The 21,694-nt window shown below is 32.1% G+C and overlaps 3 protein-coding genes and 1 pseudogene across 5 annotated transcripts; 3 read left to right on the top strand and 1 right to left on the bottom strand.

The window, feature by feature from the left end:
* The first annotated feature begins 949 nt into the window (after nt 1–949).
* Nucleotides 950–2,981, top strand: LOC111301195 (molybdopterin synthase catalytic subunit-like). Its single transcript, XM_022896685.2, has 2 exons — nt 950–1,300; nt 2,144–2,981. The coding sequence occupies exon 2, from the start codon at nt 2,261–2,263 to the stop codon at nt 2,831–2,833; it is 573 nt and encodes a 190-aa protein (XP_022752420.1). The 5' UTR covers nt 950–1,300; nt 2,144–2,260; the 3' UTR covers nt 2,834–2,981.
* Nucleotides 2,982–3,133: 152 nt separating this feature from the next.
* LOC111301194 (G2/mitotic-specific cyclin S13-7-like) lies at nt 3,134–6,191 on the bottom strand. Of its 2 annotated transcripts, XM_022896682.2 has the most exons (8): nt 5,923–6,191; nt 5,047–5,141; nt 4,688–4,936; nt 4,470–4,595; nt 4,139–4,387; nt 3,884–4,045; nt 3,620–3,801; nt 3,134–3,505 (listed from the first exon to the last, which is right to left on the bottom strand). In XM_022896682.2, exons 1-8 carry the CDS (start codon nt 5,960–5,962, stop codon nt 3,352–3,354), a joined length of 1,257 nt encoding a protein of 418 aa, XP_022752417.1. In that variant the 5' UTR covers nt 5,963–6,191; the 3' UTR covers nt 3,134–3,351. The 2 variants fall into 2 exon arrangements, with proteins under 2 accessions (XP_022752417.1, XP_089600805.1); XM_089744679.1 differs by lacking the exon at nt 4,470–4,595 and having other exon boundaries at nt 5,923–6,113.
* Nucleotides 6,192–8,522: 2,331 nt separating this feature from the next.
* Nucleotides 8,523–11,843, top strand: LOC149514741 (uncharacterized). Its single transcript, XM_089744678.1, has 4 exons — nt 8,523–9,046; nt 9,183–9,260; nt 11,466–11,545; nt 11,682–11,843. The coding sequence occupies exons 1-4, from the start codon at nt 8,795–8,797 to the stop codon at nt 11,785–11,787; spliced, it is 516 nt and encodes a 171-aa protein (XP_089600804.1). The 5' UTR covers nt 8,523–8,794; the 3' UTR covers nt 11,788–11,843.
* LOC111301193 (uncharacterized) lies at nt 11,801–14,367 on the top strand (annotated as a pseudogene). Its single transcript, XR_016328244.1, has 9 exons — nt 11,801–11,842; nt 11,917–11,975; nt 12,508–12,555; nt 12,669–12,756; nt 12,842–13,099; nt 13,204–13,295; nt 13,443–13,548; nt 13,729–13,845; nt 13,967–14,367. The product of XR_016328244.1 is annotated as an uncharacterized LOC111301193 (transcript).
* Nucleotides 14,368–21,694: the final 7,327 nt, after the last annotated feature.

The raw sequence follows: 21,694 nt of genomic DNA, 5'->3' as shown, positions 1-21,694 counted from the left end.
ATCATTAATATAAAAAAATATAAATCAAAATTTTGTTTTATCAATTAGTACGTTTTTTTACATATAAAACGTAGTTAAAAGTAAAATAAATATTATATTATACTGACTCTATCAACAAAAATTATGTTTTTATATAAAAAAAATTATAATTTATCATTTATTATGTTTTCATATTAAAAAAGTTGTTGATATTGAAAATATAAAATTTATTTTATTATTATATTTTACAATCAATTACATTTTAGATGTGAAAAACGTAATGAATCTAAAACTACAAAAAAATTCAAAATCTTAATTTTGAAACAATTTACTGCGTTTTTCTTTTAAAACATTGTTTTTATTATAATTATTTTTTATAATATATTATAATATATTTTTATATTTTTAACATAATAACTTTGTGTAAATGAAAATAATTGATTTATTAAGATTTTTTTATATATCTCTTAACTATGTTTATAATTTAAAAATTATTTTTATGAAACTTTATCAATTAAAAATAAATATTTAAATTTATAAAAATTCAAATATACATAATTATAAAAATTTAAATATACATGATAATTTGATAAAAAAATGTAACTTTGCCCAAACGTGTAGCTAAAATTGTAACTTTAGACATCAAAATGAGTTTTGATTTATTATGTAATTACATTAATTTTTAAAAGTAAAATAAATCGTAAAAAATTATTATTAATATTAAAAATAGGACAAATTTTACACTCCTCGTAAAATCTTAAAAAATTTTAGAGAGAGAAGAGTTCGGCCTATCACCTTCGTGTTTTACACTAAAAATCTTAGAATCCTCTATGAATTAAATATCTTGGACTCAATTAAATAATCAAATAATAATAATAATAATAAAAAAAAAAGGATTTCAGTCAATAATCTAAAATTTCTCTTCACCAAACCTCCTAAAAATTGTAGACAATTTTATTAATATTTTATTGAGTTCTCTAGCTGTCTGAGGTAGCTGAGCTCTTTGGAGAAAGGATCTTTTGTCTTTGTTGCTTTCCAGTTCATCAGAACCGCACAATCGAGAGTCTACCGCAGAAGGTTCCCGTTTAATATGCTTTCCTTTGCCTTTTGCCTTCAGAGTTCAAGCCTTCAAAACAGTAAAAATTCCGAACTACATCGGTAAAGTTAAGTATTTTAGCGGTGGTTTTCCCTTCCTAGGTGGGGGTGGTTTGGGTGGCTTTCGGTTTTTTTTTTTGGCTCTCTCTCCCTTCCTCTGTCTCTTATCTTTTCACGCATCTCAAAACACGAATCTTCCCCCGCTTCATACCCTTTCCTTTTGAAGGTAAACTTATGTTTCCGACTTTTCTTTTTATTTCGTTTTAATTCTTGATATTCTCTATTCTGCCTTTGTGACATGGCTGGAACTGAATTTCCATTGTTTGATGTGTTTATTTGGATTTTTTTTTCTTTTTTGAAATAATTACTTGAGTTAATTCCCCTAATTTGAGTTACGTTCGACCTGAATGTGTACCACTGTTTGATTTTATTTTTCCAGGGATTTGATGTAATTCTTGTTAGATTAATGCTTTTGCAATGAATGAATTGTGTTGACCATTAGGATAATGTTTAATTACTAAGGCAATTTTGCTGAATTATTGTCTTAATTTTTTATGGATCCCACTACTTCCATACTTTTCCCATGTAAGACATTATTTACTTTCTTTTTTTCCTTTTGCTATGGTCTGATTTGAATTTGCAATCCATCTGATTATTGTTATTATCACAGAATTATCATTACCCTTTAAGCTGCCAGAATCAATGTGACAAAGTTCAGTTATTGCTCTGGAAACTAAAATTGAAAGGGCTAAAAATGAAAGAGCACAATCAGTAAAATCAAAATTTTCTTGTATCCTTGGTATAAATAGGGTTTCTCACATATCAGCAAAGCTTTTTGAAAATGAGCAGTAAAATATATTTCTCCTGTTTTCAAAATGACATACAACATGATGGCACTATTGTTGCAAACCAATGTGACAATCTTATTTCTTTTTCGGTTTAGTTGGTTATGTTAGTTTGGTTATGAGTCTGCTAATTGATTATTTTTCCTTCTTGGTTAATTGATTATTTTTCCTTCTTGGTTTGGTAGAATTCATTGTGGTTCACATTACATTGTTTTGGTGTCTAGGCTGCAACCACTGTCGGCACTCCCATGATTTCTGCACAGAACAAAGATTTATGTTAGATTCAAGTTAGCAGTTAACCAGTCAAGCCACAGGATAGCCACAAAGCTTCAAAAAGAGAGATGAATTCTGAGGAGAAAATTCTTGTTGAAATCATAGATGAGAACAAACAGATTGACCTTGCCAAATATATACACTACGTCAGTGCCCCTCAAGCGGGTGCCATAGCAACATTTTCAGGCACAACACGCGACACTTTTGAAGGCAAAACAGTAGTGGAGCTAAGATATGAAGCATATGTACCAATGGCAATTCGAAACCTAAAGTCCATCTGTTCCTCTGCTAGATCATCCTGGGATCTCCATTCTATTGCAGTTGCCCACCGTCTAGGTACAGTTCCGGTAGGAGAAACGAGCGTCTTCATTGCAGTATCAGCTATTCATCGTGCTGATGCCCTAGATGCTTGTAAGTTTTTGATTGATGAGTTAAAGGCATCTGTTCCAATATGGAAGAAGGAGGTTTATTCTAATGGAGAGGTTTGGAAGGAGAATACAGAATTTTTGGAGCGGAGGTTAGAACTTGGTAAGGATGGCGGCTGCCACAGAAGGAAGATTGAGACTGAGGCACATGATATAAAGGAATGTTGCAAACCCAAGGTCAAGGTGGACGAAGCAGCGGATATTAGCACTAGCTAAGCTAATTAGAGACAATGGAGATCCGCTCTTTCATATTTTCATATACATTTCTTGTTTGTTTTCCAAAGATGTCAAAAACCTTGTAATGCTGCATAACCTTGGAAAAAATAAACGGCATATCTCACAGATTGCTTCAATAATTCTTATATCTCTTTGGGCCAGAGATATTGGTGAGATGTGATGCTGTGTGTTTCAGAAGATAGACAAAAGAACAAAGATTCATATTTTCCATGTCAAAATCAGTGTTCTCTATAACATCTTGTGATAAAAAATCATGACCCTTTGCAAGAGAGTTGCCAGTTAGTTTGAACAATAACAATAGCAAATTAGTTAGTACAAAATGCAACTAAGCATCATTCTTTACAAAAAAAAAATAAAAAAATCACATTGTTATATCAAATTCCTGGTAATAGTCAAAGGACAAAATGTACAAACTACCAGACCATAACAGAAACATGATCACCCTATCCAAATATAGAAGAACACAAGAGCATTGAGAAACACAAATCATCTGAAATTCAGAATAACTCTCCATGATTTGGCAAAAGGCTTTTTGCTGGGGACAGGAGAGCCACGGCACTGCGATCTGGACTTGAGAATTTCCGATGTATTGCCTTGAGCTTGCTTTCTGCAGCTGTGGAGTGAAATTTGACCAAGAGTTTTGCACAATTCCTGTTACAGCTTACCAGGAAAGAACATATCAAATTTGTTATTTTATCAGGAGATGTTCACATTGATCGAAATTGGAAAATTAAATGAAAGGAAAAATGGGAAAGGAGAGAGTACGTGAGCTGGTCTTCAGTGTAGCCTGTATGATGCTTCAGAGTTTCACTCCAATGAGGGCTCTTGTCAAGGGTGCATCTTGCAGCATACACTGCAGCAGCAGCTAACATGGAAGGACAGTACAAAACTACGGTTGGGTATTGCATCAGACCAAGCTCAGCAAGGAAAAACACCAGATCCTCCATCTGCATTATCACCAAAATCAATCACATTAACCTATAATGGAAAATTTCTAAAAGGATAGTGAGCCGCTAGACAAAATTCTACCTTATCATCAGATAGAATAGAGGCTTTGATGAACCGAACGAGGAAGACATATGCTGTAGGAACTGTTAGGTACCATTCTAACTTATCCAAGATTGCTTTCTCCATTACCAAGACCTGCTCTCTAGCATAAGCATTGTCTGATATGAAAACAAAGTCATTGACCTGAAAAATTGAAAACCAGAAGGCAAAGTAAGAGAAACAATAACAAAATCAAGAGAAGCAGAACCCAGTTGTACAAATGCATACATAAAGTACCTTTGGTGCCCAAATCTCTTCATACTTGCATGCTATGAGCATTGCACTAATACCCACCAACTGAAGTTCCTTTCTTGGTACAACCTTCACCGAAAGGAATCGATCAACAATATTCATGGTAAGATAAAGTGTTTCTGGCATAAGATCGAATTTGCAATGGACTTCAATCAACCAATCTACAAGGATTGATCTCATCTTTGCATTAATATCTGGCTGCAAATCCATATAGTCACGTGCCTGACCCTCGTCCTGCATCAGAAGACTTATGATGTTAGCAATATGAAATATATAGAAGAAAAAAAATCATTAGTGAAAGTGAAAAATTATTAACTTCTGAGAACTTGTAGAATTTGTAGATATCATCCACATATTCAGCAACAGCCAACTCATTACCAACATCAGCTCCATCAATGTCCTCAATCGAATCTTTAGGCTTATTGGTAAGACCACAAGCAGCCTAAGTGAAATCAATTAATTCACAAACAGTAAAAAACACGATAAAAACAAAAATGCAATCAATTCTTCACTCGATATATCTATGTATATTACCTTGCGTCGAGCAGAGAGGATTGAAGTGAGGGTTTTGACTTCCTTCCTTGAAGATCCTTCTCTCCTGCTAACATGTCCAGTTTTCCTAGTTTTTTCATCAGAGCTCATCACGATCAGGGTCTCAGGTTTTGGTTTGTCTTTGTCAACCTTGTCAACTACCTTTCTTTGGGTTGCCACCTCCTTCGTCACTGCACCACCACCTCCTTTCACAGATTGTGCGACATTAGCAACTCCTTTAGTAATTGGTTTCTACAAGCAAACCAAGAGCAATAGGTGATTTTGTAATATTTGCAACTATGAGTATGTATAATTAAAAGTGAGGAAAAGGAAAAATGAAACTTTTATGTTTATGGAACTACCTTTCCTTGTGCTCCTCGTTCTTTGACAAAATTGCCAATGTCTTGAAGAACTCTTCGATTCCTTCCATCTGCTATTATATTTTTCGGCTTTACTTCTGAAAAAAGAAAGTGAAAGAAAGAAGTCAGATTTCCGGAAAAGTATATCTGGGGCCTGGAAAAGAAACATATTGGTTCTGGCAGTTATTCAAAAGGAAAAAACGAAATATCAAATATCAAAGGGAGGAAAAGAAAAGCTCATTACATATATACTAATACTGATTGTGGAAAAAACTCAGAAAAAGGACAAACTCAGTATCCAGCATAACAAAAAAGAAAACCCCAAAAACCAAGAATATAAAAGAAATTAATTTTCCCAATAAACCTTATCGCTGATTTTATGTTTTTACTAGTTTTCTGTTTCTTATGTTTTAGATAAGAAATAAACATAAAAAATGTTGTCCATCCTATTTCCCATGCATCACCAATGACCAAACAGGATTTCTTTCCCTTTTTTCCTAATTTTCCTTGATATTTTCTTTTCCTTCAAAATTTCCGTGAACCAAATAGAGCCTCAAGAAACTAATCAAACAATTCTAAATTTAATAAAAGGAAGTCCGGAAATTGAACTACAAAAGCCTCAGAAGATCATTCAAAAATTAAAGATAATACTAGTGATTTAACTAGTTCAAATCCTGAAAATCCTGGACCTGATTCAACCAAAAAATCCCGGAAACCAAAAGAAATAGCATCAGAATCAAACAAAAGAACTAGCAATCAAGGATAACCCCTCCAAGAATCCAAGATCAGTGCAAAAATTTCGAAGTTCGAAGGAAACGAACACAAATATCAAAACACAGAAAGAATCAAGAGCCAGTTAAAAAAAAAAAAAAAACCAACCATTATTTTTCTGCTGAGGAACAATAGCTTCAGACGCCATCTCTGGTTCTTCTTCTTGTTCTACAACCTGGCCTAAAACTCCACCAATGCTGGCAAAAAATGATGAAAGAAACACCAGGAGACGGCTTCCACGCGTCTCCCCTTCTGGGTTCCTAGTCGCCACCCTATATTTCTTTTCCTCACTGCAAAAGTTCTTGGTCTCTGCTCTTTTCCCTTTGTTGTTGAATGGATTTTTCCGTGTTACTACTGAAAATGAGTTGTTAATTATTTTTTTCAAGTAGGCTAGTTCCCATTTGAAGCGATGTTAAAAGGAAGGCACGCTTCTCTTCAACGGTCCAATTTCTGAAATCGAATTTTGGCCGTTTGATTGAATGGGAATCTACCGGCTCTCAAGCGCTTTGGTTTGGAATTTTCCAGCCCTTATATGTGTACGGGCTGGGTTTTGTTGATATAGGCTTTAGGCCGGTTGGAGTTAAACAGAATAGGTCTAAAATAACTTTAAATATCATTTTAATTAATAAATTTATAATTTAAATATTATAATAAAAAAATTGATAACTAATGTGTCATATTAAAATTTTTTATTATAATTTATAAATCATTTGTAACATTAACCAAAAAAATAAATTTATTTGGTAAAAACCATGAAATTATTTTACTTCTTTTCTCGATCATAAAACTAAAAACAAAAGATATTTTGGGATTTAAGTCAATTTTATTGTTATATTATGAGTCCATATATAATTTTGTTATTGAACTTAAATTTTGTTCTACTCTATTTTAAACTTTTTATCAAACAAATATAAAAAAATATAAAAATTATTTTTTGAAAATATTTTTTCAAAACAAATGGAATTTAAGTTTTTTTCTCATATTTTTGGCATTAATAATATATAAATAAATAGGCTAAAATATTAAGAAAAACTCTTATACTTTTTTTTAAATTTCTTAAATAAACTCTCATCCTTCTATTGTGCCCAATTAAATTTTAAAAGATTATTTTTGTTTAATCAAACCCTTATTTTGTATAAAAATATCTAAAATCCATTAAACAAATAAGGATTTAATTAAATAATAATAGTACTTTAAAGGCTTATAATTAGATAACAATAAAAACATTAAGAATTTAATTAGACAAAAAAATATTTTAAAAGGGTGTTTGGTTCGAGGATTTTTAAATTTTGGAAAGAAAAATGATTTTAAGATAAAGTGATATTAAAAGAGAATGCATAATTTTTAGGTTTTTGTTAATTTAAAGAATGTAAAATTTTTATATTTGATTCATAGGAATGTAATATTACTTAATAAAATCTTTTATTATATTATCTTTGATAACATGTGACATTCATAATATTGAAATATCATCTTTTCAATAAAAACTTTGTTTTTTTTATCTTAAAAACATTGTCTCTATTGAATTATAAAAAATATTCTTTTTCATGTTTTCAACAAACATTGCATTTTGTATTTAAGAAACGTCATATGTATTAAATTCTAAAAAACATATATTTTTATATTTTTAACAAAATTATATTTTTATCTTAAAAATATTATCTTTTTAATAAAAATTATGTTTTCATATGAGAAACATTGTTGTTTAAACAAAGATTGTCTTTTATCTTATAAACATTATTTTTTCAACAAAGATTATGTTTTTTTATCTTATAAACATTGTTTTTATTAAATTCTAAAAAATAATTTTTTTTCATGTTTTTAATAAATACTATATATATATTTTTTTTATCTTAGAAGTATTGTTGTTGTTGAATTTTAAAAAATATTTTTTTTTTGTATTTTCAACAAATATTATATTTTTTATATTAAAAAATATTATTTTCTATGATTAATTACATTTCATACGTTAATAATGTAGTACTTCTAAAATTATAAAAATTTCATATTTCATATTTTTAACAATCAATTAAGTTTTTCTTTTTAAAACGTTAGTTTTATTATAATTAATTTTTTCATAATATATTATAACATATGATTATGTTTCTAATGTAACAATGTTATGTAAGTGAAAAATTTTAACTTTGCATGTTATAATGGATCTCGATTTATCATATAATTATACTGATTTTTAAGGTAAAATAAATCATAAAAAATTATTATTGAGGATACAAATGAGATAAATTTTACATTTTACTAAAAATCTTTAAAAAATTGAGAAAAAGGGATTTTTTATTAAAGTTATCATAATCTTTTTTTGATATTATTGAAAATCTTAAAACACCTCAAATGAGATTCCATGAATCAAAACTAAAAATCAAATTACAAAAAATAAAATTTGGACTAATAATATTTTTCTCTCTATCCAAATGCTAAGGATTTAATTGGGTACAATAAAAAAAATAATGACTTGTCTAAAAATTTAAAACAAGAGGGCTTTTAAAAATTTTAGCTGAATAAATATTATTTATAGGTAGCCCTTCTTTAATTTGTCTACAAAATTATCAAAACATGTGGACTAAATTGAACATCTGAAACAATTGTATGGATAAAAGCATAATTATCCTAAAAGGAAGATAATAAAAAACAAAAGAATAATGGAATTTTATTATTACATTTAAAGAGTCTAGAGCTGCAAGGAATCGAACGCCTTACGTCAGCCACGGGAAGCAAGCCCCCCGCATCCCACTATTCGAGACAATTCCCCTCACGCAGCCCGGTCGATCGTGAGCAAAACCGGTGCCCAAAAGACACCCAGCGCCAAGAGCTTGAAACTCTTGGAACTCTTCCATATAATACTAAACATTCGAAAACTCTTTGTTTGAAGCTTTAAATCATTCCTAGATTCACCAAAACCGCACGGCAAAACCCTTCGTATACATTTTTTTTGCTTTCTGTCAATACCTCATTCCCTTTAGAAATGGATTTCCAAGTAGTGGTTTTAGCCGGTGGCACTTCAAAGAATCTGACTCCCCTTGTCTCCAGGGTCTTCCCTTCCATTTATTATTTCTTTTTTCATTTAAAAAAATACCCATTTCATAGTTTCATCAAAAACCCTTTCTTGAAATGCTTGCAGGAAGTGCCTAAACCGCTGCTTCCGGTTCCCAACCGCCCTGTTCTTGACTACGTTTTGCGCCAATTAGAACAAAGCAACCTTAAAGATCTCATTATTGTAAGAAAAAAAAAAACTCAATTCCCCTTGTTTCTTTTATTCTTTATTACTAAAGTGTGATAGTTTGATTGTTGTTAATGTTATCTATAGTTTTTAGGGTTTTTGATTTTGGTTTGAATGTTTGGGGGGAAAATAGGTGGTTGAAGGGGAAGATGCAGCACATCTTACTGGTGCATGGATTTCTAGGACTTTCGTTGATCGTCTACATGTTGAGGTACTTATCCTTTTTTTTTTTTTTACAATTTAATTTTAAGATTGTTTGTGTTGAAACTATGCGATTGTATTGGTTAATGAAGGATATATATTAGACTTTAATTACTCGTCTCTGTTTTATGAATTTTATTACTTGATTGGAACTAATGTACAGTACAATTCGACTTGATTAGTCCCATGAAATTTGATTTTGAGAAAAAGGAAGGGGAGTTGTTGCAACTAGGTCACCTGTTAAGGTATTTCAAGGTTTTTGATGATGTGCAATATCCAGAAGCTGATTAGTATCTCGAAAAATTGATGGACAACTTCATTAACATTGATGGAATGAGTTGTACTGTATGTTATTCCGTATTTTCTTAGTTCTTGTCTTATGAACTGGAGTTTCTCGCTCATAAGCACCTTCACCTGTGTAGAGTTTTAACTCATTTTCACTGAATTCTCACCTTCACCTTTACAGAATCAAACCAGAATATCTACCATGTGAGTTCTATTTTAGGAAATCCCTTGAAACCTACCATGTGCACATTTTGTACCATTATTTGCAGGATACCACACTCTGAGAGGGTTTCTTGCTATCACAATCACAACAACAAAAAAATGAACTAGAAAAGCTTTTTTTGTCTACCTAGAGAAAATGTAAAAATTAATTATATGAAATAATGAAAACAGAATTTTCTTATGAAGACTGCAAATTAGAAGAGGCTATTCCTTCTTATGAAGATTTTACTGGAGATACATACATCCAAGTTACATGAGGCTCTTCTTTCTCACAAAATGATATTCTTTCCTTGTGTCTCTATTGATTCAAGACTTGGAAACAAGTTACAAATGTTTTGGATGTTGTGGTGGCTTATGAGTAAAATTATTTGCCATTGAAAGAGGATTTCATGAGCTTTTAGTTGACTTGGTGTTTGTAGAAATAAGTTCAGAAATAGAATTATACTTTATGGGTTTGTTTTAGTTGTTTCTTTTGTCAGATCTGGAATTATTGCCTATGCAATTTGTGAAGTACTAAATATTCTTCCTAGGGTGAGTTTGAATTACAAATTTTGTAAATGGTCATAACAGGTAGATCAAGCTTAGGAAGCTACATGGAGCCAGTTTTGTAGCTTTAGATGATAGAAATATCAAATACAACAGAATAATAGAGATGAATCCCTTTTGTCAGATCTTGGGAATAATGTGAGATGAATACCATTGCATAATGTCAATAATGAGTGTGTTATTATCAAGATCATTTCCCCTTCTAGATGGGGTGTGGTCGGATGCATTCTATGGTGGTAAACTTAATTTATGCTCATTCTTGCATGTGTTGGAATCTGTAGAGTTATTTTCATGTTGCTTCTCTGGACCTGAAAATTTGCTGTCCTTGCTTTAGCTAGGCTGAATATTGCCTTAAATGATGAGTTGGGCCTTGCAGGATGGTAAATCTGTTATAAGAGGAAATGAAACAAGGCTAAGCTCTTACACAATATTTAATTGTTAACAGTTGTGCTAATGTTCTAAATAATTAGAATTCAAAACTAATTGATGTAGGCATGGAAGAAGAAGCTCCTGTTATGCCATTTTAGTTTGAACTGTTTTAGAGTGTTTAATATATGGGAGCAAATGGCAATTTGTTTAACTCATTTTGGTGGTCAAAAAGTAGACTTTCAAATCCTTTAATATTTTCTTATGATTTTTGAACTAATGCTTTTGATATAAAATTTTCTCCTTACTCTTTTTCCATGTTGTTCTACCTATTTTCTCTTCTCTGTTTTGCAATAAGTATTTCTCCATTTCAGAATCTGCTGTTATCATTAATCTGAGACCTAATCAGGGTTTTACATGTTCTATTTTGTAGAATCTTATAACAACATGTCTTGTATTGGCTGTTTAATGATGTTAACAAAAATAGATGTTACACTATAAAACTCTCACCACTTCTTTGTACATACAGAATCCCTTTATCATATCCATTCTTCTTTTTGCGTTTAAGCTGAGTGTATTAGTGTAATGTTTTCCTCATTCTTTCTCCAGTTCCAAAATTCATATATCTAGGATGACCATGCATGCCTTTCATTTTTTTTCCTTTTAATGAATATGCATTTTAAGATTGTAAGATTGAATGTCATTCTTGTGATTATAAATTACATGCATTTGCTGTAAGATGCTCGCCTTTTCTTAGTTCAATAACTAGTTAGTTTCCTCTTTTCTGACATTGCAGATTGATGCAGTCCCTGAGGATATTGGAACAGCTGGGGCACTTAGGGCAATCTCACATACCTTACAGCAGAAGACATTTTGGTTAGAATTTGTTTCATTAATAGTATAGTAGTTCACAAACAAAATAGTTTCTTTACAGCCACTGCATTTTCCCGCAAGTTGTAAGTGGTGATTTTGTTTCTGATGTTTCTCCTGCTGCTGTTGCTGCTACCCATAGGCGACATGATGCACTAGTGACTGCAATGCTTTGCTTTGTACCTGTTAGTGGACCTTTAGATTCAGGATCCTCCGGTGGAAAAGATAAAGCCAAGAAACCAGGATGATACAACATCATTGGACTGGACCCTGGCAAACAGTTTTTATTACACATAGCAACTGGTTAGTTTTCCTCTATTTTATTTAGCGTGTTACTTGTACTGGATCCTTACATAGAACCTTTTGATGTTTTGTAGGAGAAGAAATTGAGAAAGATACTAGACTTCAGAAGTGCATTCTCCATGCAGTAGGCGAGGTATTTCTTGCATCAATCCATTTACTTTTTTACGGCTCTTTAGCAAATGACAATGAATGCCTTATGTGGTGAAATTGATTACTGATAGCATTGTGTGCTCCAACACAATTCTAGAGGCTCAGTTTTTAATTTATAGCAAAACATATTCTACTGATTGGACCATCCTTTACCTGCTCATCTGCCAATTTAGAAGCTACAAATATTCTTTTTGGCTAATAATTTTAAAGCTACTATTTGAGTCTAGTGCTTCTGAGAAGCATTCAAGTTACAACTAAATGACGATGCATTCAGTAACGTAGCTTATCATGTTAAGTCTATTGTCTTATATTATAACTCTTGGCTAAGTAATTGTGTATATATCCTCCCTTTCTCTCTATGTGTATGCATGTGAATTTATTTTCCTTTGTCAAATGGGAAAGTAATTTGTCTGTTAAATTTTTTTTTTCCTTTTGCATTTTGATCACCCATCAAACGGCTTATATTTGTGAGATATTCTGTTGTTAACCTCATTTTCCTTTTGTAATTTATATAGATGGAAATTCGATCTGATTTGATGGATGCTCATATGTATGCATTCAAGGTGTTGGTTCCCTTCCCCCAACACCCCCACCCCTACTTGCTTTGAGATCAGCTTTGTCCTGTGTGTGTGTGTGTTTTTTTTTTTTTATAATTCCTCATCATATTTCCACTCAGGTCTGCCCTGCAAGAAGTTTTAGATGTGAAGGGTACATTTCAAAGCTTGAAACAGGATGTACTTCCTTATCTTGTCCGGAGCCAGCTGGTTAGTATCACTAAATGTCAGATTTCAAAGGCCACATGTGTTTCTGAATATCTAATTTTGTTCCTGATTCTATTATAACTATCAGAAATACGGGGCCTTATTAAATGGAATTCCACAAGAAGAAAATGGTAATGAGAAGGTTAGTTCCCACAACAATTAAGTATTGGTCTATCGAATTTTTGATAATGCATGTACCCCAAGCTTTCACGAACTCTGTTCTGAGGATCCTGATGGTTATGCCCCTATCCGGAAAACCCATAAATGCTGTGCTTATATTGCAAGCAGCAGCAGTTATTGTATGTGCTTAAATTCCATTCAAGCGTTTATGGACATCAATCGAGATGTGAGTTCAATTGCTCATTTATGCTTTTTCTTATTTGCCACTCTGTTCTTTTTAATCCACTTTTTATGTCATTCAGTTGACTTATTTCTGTCTCTAATTTTCAGGTCACCGGTGAGGCAGGTCATCTACTAAGCGATACCTCCTCAGATCGTAATAATATTATAGGTCCTTCACCGAAGCTTGGAACCAAAACTACTGTAAGTCTATTTCACCTACACAAACTTTTAGAATTATTTAAATTCAGTTTGGATAACAACTGCCAATTATTATGATAAATAATAACACTGGGGGTTTAACATCTATGCTTTATCCTCATAAAACTAAGGCCTTATTTCTATGATTACGTGGGACCACACTGTATGTTAGGTGAAGGTTCAGAAATGGATGACAAATGCCAAGTAAAACGATCTGTTATTGGCTGCCACTGCTGGATAGGTTCCCATGTGAAGGTATGATTATTTCTCTTATCATAATAGGCAAGTAAGATAAAGCAGAGAGTAAATTTGGTGCTGTCTGAAAAGCTTGTTCCCTATGATTTTGTCATTTACGAAGTTATAAATAGAAGTAAAGTTTCAAGCTTAGATAATTGTTCACTTTGTAACTCAAAATTTCTTTCCATGCATACACAGCTTGTCAATTCAGTTGTAATGAATCATGTTGCCATTGGCAACGGCTGTATGATACAAGGTTGTGTGATTTGCAGAAATGTACAGCTTCAAGAGTGTGTTGTATTGAAAGATTGCCAAGTAATATTCTTAAACACTCTCTTGCGTAAACTTTACATACACACGAAGAATCATTTGGTTTTATTATTTTTCTTACTATTTAGTATTTATAGTTGTAATTGTTGCATAGTGCTTCTTTTAGGTCAGCGCAGGTTTTGTAGTTACTGCTGGAAGTGAGTATAAGGGAGAATCATTGGCTAGAAAAGAGAAATGAGTGAAGGCTGTATCCCCGAATTGCAAGAAAAATGCCAGTCTCGACCCATCTCATTTTTGTGGTGCTTTTGAGACGTACTATTCCGGAGCTGCTGGTGCTAGTAAAATGTGATTCTTGGCAAGTGAAGGAAAGGCCAATGTCAAATGAGTGAATTTTCCTGCTCCCATTTTATTTTCTTTCTGAATTTCGTGTTAGCTTGTATTTGATGGACTCAACCTTATTTCTTTTCATCAACTAAGGGGATATATAGACTAGCCCAATTTTGGCTTAGCTTTTTTATGTTCAAATTTTACTAGTATGAACAAAGGAAAGCCCCGGTCATATTCTTATTGGATGCTGTTTTTCTCCAAAGTTTGTGGTGCAGAGTTTTCTTATCAACCATCAAAGTTACTGGATAATTAGCTCCCAGTTGGCTTTGATTCATTTATGAGATTTAAGCAATGGTTTTCGACCAGATGTCAACTTCTAAGTGGGAATAGTTGCTGCTATCAGATGAAAAATGTGTTTAAATAAGCAATCAAGTATGTCCGAGTCATAACCGATCAAATCTAGCAAGCATGTTTATTTTCATTGTCAATTTTACTCGGGCACAAAAAAAATCTTTTTTTTAGTGATGTAAATTCAATGCAAGATTTTTCCGAAGCTTGAGATCTGTCTTGATCCCGAAACGAGGAAGACTCCTGTTATCCTAAATTTATTTGCATAAAAAAAAAAGGAAGCATAGGAATGAGTAATTATCATATCTTGGCAAAGTCCATTGTTTTCTTCCCATTATGTTTCTTGCTGAAAAATATTTGAAAGTAATCAGAGAACAGAACTTCTTTGTACCATGGTTGCACACTTGCACTCCATTTTCTAGCAAATCTATTCTTGCTTCCATTAGCAACCACACGGTGTTAACTGCTTTTGTATCTGCCATTGCTCATTATCTGTAGAATGTCTCTGATGTTGATTACAAGAGCCCCTTCAATTGGTGGAACATTAATCCAGCTATCATCATCGGTTGCTTGTTTATAAAGCCGCCATTGTCATGTTGGAGGAGAACAGTGATTTTTTTTTTTTACAAAAAAGTTGCAACTTGAATATAGTAGAAATAATTACAGGTGTTGGAAATTGAATTCACGTTTGTTGAATACCAGCACTTAAAGGTAATTGCATGAATTTGCGATAAAATGGATAGATAAAACGGATAGTGATGGAAAGAGAATAGACTTTACTAGAAAATAACATGGTATGAGACCAAAAAAAAAAAAAAAAAAGAGAGAAATTGAAGCAGAATTCATTGATATCTTTCATTCATGCCCTTGAAATAATCATTTACATGTTTATAGCTCATTCCCTAAATTACTCGCACTACTATGCATAACTAATGACAACTTCCTTATTTTTAAATTACCGGATAACTTTTTTATCTCTAAATTACTCAACAAGGTCATTATACTTTATTCGATAACTCCCTTAAGCTCACTTAGCATTCTACTACCAACTTTTTTCATGGCCCAGTCCTTTTTACCTTTTAGCCTAACTTCATTATTCCATGATAACATCACATTACCTTCCCTTTGAAGGGATGCTTGTCCCTAAGGATTAAAAGAAAGGAATTGGGACTTAAGCATAGTATAATCCTCCCATCTAGCATGTTCATGACCCAAATTAGAGAGTTCATGTAGCTTAGCTTGCCTATAGGCATCTATTAAACTAGTAGGTACATTAGCTTTGACCCTAGGTTTTAGTACTCTTTAAGCCGATTTACATAGATGGAAATGAAGTATTCTTCATTTAGAAGAGGGTTAAACTACAACATGTATGTCTTTAATTCTTCAAATCTCTCTTGGTAGTCTTTTACTGTACTTTTCTGAACTAGCTTATTAAAATCTTTTATCACATCTGATTAAGTTTTATTGTAAAATCAATTGCACAAATCCTGAGCAAACTCTGACCACGTCACTGTTTTTTTTCTACATGATGTAATCGTTAAACTAGGTTTTTGCCTTTTCTGACAAATACATTACTGCCACTTTTAATTTTTAATGATTTGAAATGGAAAAAATAATAAAATACTTTTGACATTTCTTGATCCACTCTCTGGGGTTATGTCCATCAAAATTGGACAGTTCAATCTTGGGTCCTGGGGCATATGTATTCATATCAGTATAAGGGTTACTACCCTCAATAAATTCATGGTTCTTGCACTGTTGTGTTCTACCTTAAACAATACTACTACTAGACTTAGGCTAAGTATTAGCTAACAACTTTGATTCATTAGTCTTACAGACATATTTTCTTTGGTCATCAATCATAGTGATTACAACAGGAGACTTATCATATTTTTTGAGCAAAGAGGCAGTTGTAGGTTGGTTACTGTTGTCGTTGATTTCACTTTCTGGCTCCGACTGAGCTTGTGATGTTTTCTTTAGATTCAACAAATCTATAACTTGTTGCACATACTGAGCTTACGACGCTTTCTTTGGATTTAACAAATCCATAACCTGTTACACATACTTCTTATTTTAAGCTAGTAGGGCCTTTTGATTTTCGACTAATATTGCCTCAATGCTTTTTTTCTGTACCTCCCACCATCTTGGAACAATGTTTTGCATTGCTTCCATAGTGTCTTGCATTGCTTTCATTTTTTCCTACAAAGCTTGAATTTGATTATGGAGGACATTATATCGAGTAACTTCTTCTATGGACTGTTGTTTTCTACATTTTCCTAGGATGTTTGGATTTATGTGGCCTGATACCAATTTGTGCTAAAATGGATAGTGATGGAAAGAAAAGATATTAGACCAAAAAAGTGTAGAGTACGAGACCAAAAAAGAAAAAGAAATTGAAGGAGAATTCAATGATATCTTTCATCCATGCCTTTGAAATGATTATTTTATATGTTTATAGCTCATTTATTAAATTACTCACATGATTATCATACGACTATACATAACTAAACAACAATTTTCTTACCCCTAATGTACTTGACAACTTTCTTATCCCTAAATTACTTAGCAAGGTTGTGATACATCATGTGACAGCTCTCTTAAGCTCACTTAGCATTATGTTGCCAACTTTCTTCATGGTCCGATCCTTTTTACCTTTCAGTCCAACTTCATCATTCTATGATAACATCACAAAATCAACTTAATTAAGATTTGTAAAACTTTAAACTCACATAATTATGGACTTTAAATTATATTTGAATTTATATAAATAACATAAGATTATTAAAGAAAAAAAATTGAATAATTAATTGCATAGAAAAGGCCATAAGGTAGATGATTCATGATCCCTTGAAACATAATGAAAGCTGAGATAATCTTTCCACTCAAGAACAACCTCAGATTGAGGAACAAAGCTTGTTTCCAACTTCTCTCGATCATTGTTAAGTTGAATGATTGAAATTTATTTATTTTAACCAAAATTAAATGCTCAAACAAATGCCACAATATTAGGCATCATGTCATTCTTTTTGCATGTATAAACTCACCTAATTTTATTTTGTTTTTTACAGAAACAGACGAGTTATAACGTTTCTTTGTAGAACTATCAAAAACTTTATTTTGAATGATTGAATAAAGGTTATGAAAGGCATGTGGCTTTTTATTGAGGAATTGTTAGTTAGTTTACATCATTTGTCTCAATTATAGAATTTTTGGATTTCAAAATCCAATTTTTTTCTTTATTTATCTTAAAATTAATTAATAATATATGAAAATTTTTATTTAAATATTAAATCACAAAAATTTTAATATTAACATATGTGAAATAATATCATTATAATAAGTTTCATCACCATCATGTATAAACATAATTATACATGAAAAATTTTAAAAAGATATAAATACCTATTAAGTGTAAGCTTAATTATCACATATTAAGAAGGAGTAAGAAAAAATATAGCAGAACTTGAACTCTAATAACATGATAAGTATCTATTTGTGCTGAGTTTTAAGTTGAGAGGCAAAACCTTGAAATCACAAGAAAGAGAGTGATTAAGAGCAAAGGTAGTGAGTGTTTCCTGCATTTGCGCTCTGACGCTTAAGTCAGAGGTCGTAAAGAGAGGATAATAAGGTAAACATAAAAGCTTAATTATCACATATTGAGAAAGAGTAAGAAAAAAAATAACAGAACTTGAACTCTAATGATATGATAAGTATCTATTTGTGCTAAGCTTCGAGTTGAGGGGCAAAACCCTGAAATCACAAGAAAGAGAGCGATTAAGAGCAAAGGCAATGAGTGTTTCCTATGTTTGCACTCCGATGCTTAAGTCAGAAGTCAAAAAGAGAGAATAATAAGGAAAAATAAAAGAAAAGTTAGATCATCGGATAGTACTTGAAGGGTTTAATTTATAACTGAACGTTGAAAAGTTTGAGAGGTGAGAGATGAGAGATGACGTGGTCAAGTTGATGTAGCATTGAGACTATAGATTAATTTAACATGTCAGGTCGGTCTAAAAGTCTAAAATATCTAAGGCAGTCTATTGATAACCTCTAATGAAGGAGAATGGCTAAAATGCCTTTTGGACCTAAAATTACCCCAACATTCTGTCCTTTCCACCAAGCAGTCTGAGTATCAGACTGATAGGTCTTGATTAAGCCTTTTTGGCATACAGGTTAGCTAGTCCAACCTTAAGTTTTTTTAGCATAGGTTTTGAAAATTTATGTTATGGAGTCGACCTTATGTTGCCAAGGTTAAATGTTTTTGATGCTGATGTGAAGGTCAAATAAGAATGTTTATAATTGATTGTAGGTCATTGAGTATGGCCTTGGCCGATGTAGTTTATGTCGATCTGGTATGCTTGATGATACCAAGCTTAGCCTTAAATGTGGGTTTTAAATTTTATACACATTGCTGATGTGAGTAGAGATGTGCCCTAACATGTGAAGAGGATGGCTTGAACAAGTTTATTATGGTTAACTAATTCATTTTGAGCATTTGACATCATGTTTAACATTTATTTATCGTGATGGCCGATGAAGGACTTGTCTATTTTCTTGTTGTTGAAATTTGGTTTGTTAGTTTGGTACAAAGTTGACCTTTGCTTGATTGGCTGGGCTAGTTTAAATGGGTTAAATGATCGAGTTACCTTTTTGTTGTCTAAAGATCACATTTAATAAGGAAAGAAAAATTAGGCACTAAACATCCAAAGCTGCAAATTCTAAAGGTTATCCTTGATAATCATCCGAACACATGGCATAATTTAGAACATTCATCTAATCTTAACATTAGCTATATAAAAGGTCTCTTAAGGCCTTCGTTTTCACCTTGCTATCTTTTTGTTCTTAAACCAATCTGCCTTACCAACCTTAAAATTTTATTTTCTTTCAACCAATCTTCTTTTTTTCTTTTTATCTCAATATGTTTATTTTTGTTTTCTCTTTTTATAATGTGTTCTAGTGCAAGTTCTAAGGGCTTGAAAAGTTATAAGATGGTTCTAAGGGGAGCTTAGCTTAGCAAAGGAGATGAGGATAATAGAGTCCATTTTGTCATTATGGGAAGAGATTACAACAGAGTAGTATTTTGGTTGAACCTGATGTTAAAGGAAAATCAAAGGAAGCTTGAGGAAAGTGCTTGCACTAGGAAAGAGCGGGTCTTTCATGGAGTAAGAGAGCAGTCTTATGATAAGATGGATGAACCTCTGGCTATAGTGGATTTTGACCTTGAGAATCATTTTATCCTAGCATTAAGGGTTAGTTCAGCTCTTTCATCTAACCTTATTTCTTCTTCTTTTACCTTTTATTTTTTTTGAAATCAAACCTTCTATTATTTCTTCATTTATCCTTTTTTCTACTAAGTCAACTTTCGTTGATGTTTTTCATTTTTCTTTGCTGTTTTAAGAGCTCTCTACCCATCTTCTTCTTTCTTTGATGTCTTACTGATATTTACTATTGCTTTTACTTAGAATCCAACTTCTACTATAGAGTTTGAGTCTTTTGGTGATGAAGACTCTGATGACGAAAAGTGTTCTATTGAAGAGTAAGAAGGAGAGACCGACTAAGATAAGAAAAAATGTGAGGATAAAAAAAAGTCATATTTAGATTTAGAGGCTTTGGCTTAGGTTCCATTTTATATTTTCTGTCATTCAAAACTAAACCCTAAGAACGTGATGAAAAGCTTGAAGGGCAGGGCTACTTTTGAAGGCTACCTTAACATGTGCTCTGTTTATCACGTTCGATTTTTTAAGGTTAGCTTTAACCTTTCAAAAGAAGGTAATAGCATGTTGACACCAACCATCGAGGACCAGGTCACTTCTTTTTTAAAAGGTCACCAAATCGGGTTGTATTGAGATTCCATAGTGAACAGTCTGAGGTTCCCTTGACATCTTTTTATTATTGAATTTTTTTTCTTATAATTTAATAATCACTTAACTCATCCTAAATTTTTTTTCGGTACATAATAGCCTTCATAATTTTTTATAAAAACTTAAACATTCTTCATACCGTTCTTTTATTTAAGAAGTTTTTCTAAGTAAAAAAAAATTTCTTGTGTAAAAGTTAGTTTTACATCATAGCTTACCCAGCCAAAAAAAATTTAGCAGATTGTTTGAACTCAATAAAGGATTGAAAGTTGCTCTTTCCTTAAGTCAAGAAGAAGAACAAAAATAATGAACCTGAAGTGTGAGAGATATTGAATAAGCCCGTGATTTTTTAAGATGCACCTACTCCTTTGACAATGAATGACCTCATTACTCATGATAGGATTTTGCATTTCACTAAGATGAGAAAGCTAGTTATATATGCATATGGGTTGACCTCTTTTGAAGTAGTAAAGAAAACCAAGTATTAGGGTAAGTTTAAGAAAACTTTGTAAGGTATTTACTTTTACAAACTTTTTTTAACACTTAGTTTATCTCACAAATATGTCTAACAATGTCAAGCTTTGCAAGAAATTCAAGTTCCATAAGTTATTCCATTAGCCAAGTCTTAAGAAAGGCCAAAAGTAGCCTATTTAGCTTGTGCTCCTTTCAATGAAGGCATGAAAATTATAAGCCCTATTATTTAGCCATCAAGTTTTTCCTTTACTACTTAGAAAAAAGAAAAAAAAAAGGTTACAATAAGTCAAAAAGACTCTTTTCCTCTTAAGAAGCAAAAGATCGAGGCTTCCCTAATAGGACAACGATATCCCCACTATGACCCACTTCGAATCATTACTCCATTAGTTTGAAGTTCAACTTCAATGAAAATCTTTTGTTGAAAGTTAATATGGCCAAAAAGTACATGAAAGTTGCTATCCCTTAAAGAAGTTAATTATCTTTTAGCTCAATTTTTGTATTGTTTCATGAATTGCATTATTTTTCAAAGTCTATGCTTGATTTTCTTTTTGTAATCTTAGAGAAGCTTTTAGCCTATCCTCTTAAATAGATGGCAAAGGCTTGCTATGCATTTATTGAACTCTGGCTTGTTACTAGAAAATCAAGTAAAACTTTAAGAAGAATGCCCAAGAAAACTACAAGAATAATAATGTCATTACCAAACTGAAGGCCACTTTTACTGACCTATACAAGAAAAAAAATAAGCAGAGGAAAATGGCTAGCAACTTGGTGGTTAAGTTGAAGCAGATGCTAGTTCAAAAGGCTTTAGCTGAGTTTGAAAAAGAGCAATCCAAGTTCAAACTCAATGAGGTTTAAGTGGAGTTGCCAAGCTAAGGTCGAAGGTTAAAGCA

The sequence above is a fragment of the Durio zibethinus genome, chromosome 15, assembly GCF_047325235.1.
Source record: "Durio zibethinus cultivar Kanyao isolate XHJ-2024 chromosome 15, ASM4732523v1, whole genome shotgun sequence".
NCBI classification, from domain to species: domain Eukaryota; kingdom Viridiplantae; phylum Streptophyta; class Magnoliopsida; order Malvales; family Malvaceae; genus Durio; species Durio zibethinus.
This window is presented reverse-complemented; position numbering and strand designations above follow the sequence as displayed.

Coding starts and splice junctions, on each gene's coding strand:
- LOC111301194 (XM_022896682.2), bottom strand. CDS start 5,962: ATGGCGTCTGAAGCTATTGTTCCTCAGCAGAAAAATAATG. Junction 5,142..5,922: donor TCCTCAGCAGAAAAATAATG/GTTGGTTTTTTT, acceptor TTCTTTTTTCAG/AAGTAAAGCCGAAAAATATA. Junction 4,046..4,138: donor AAGAGATTTGGGCACCAAAG/GTACTTTATGTA, acceptor TCAATTTTTCAG/GTCAATGACTTTGTTTTCAT.
- LOC111301195 (XM_022896685.2), top strand. CDS start 2,261: ATGAATTCTGAGGAGAAAATTCTTGTTGAAATCATAGATGAGAACAAA.
- LOC149514741 (XM_089744678.1), top strand. CDS start 8,795: ATGGATTTCCAAGTAGTGGTTTTAGCCGGTGGCACTTCAAAGAATCTG. Junction 9,047..9,182: donor ACCTTAAAGATCTCATTATT/GTAAGAAAAAAA, acceptor GGGGGAAAATAG/GTGGTTGAAGGGGAAGATGC. Junction 11,546..11,681: donor TTACAGCAGAAGACATTTTG/GTTAGAATTTGT, acceptor TGCTACCCATAG/GCGACATGATGCACTAGTGA.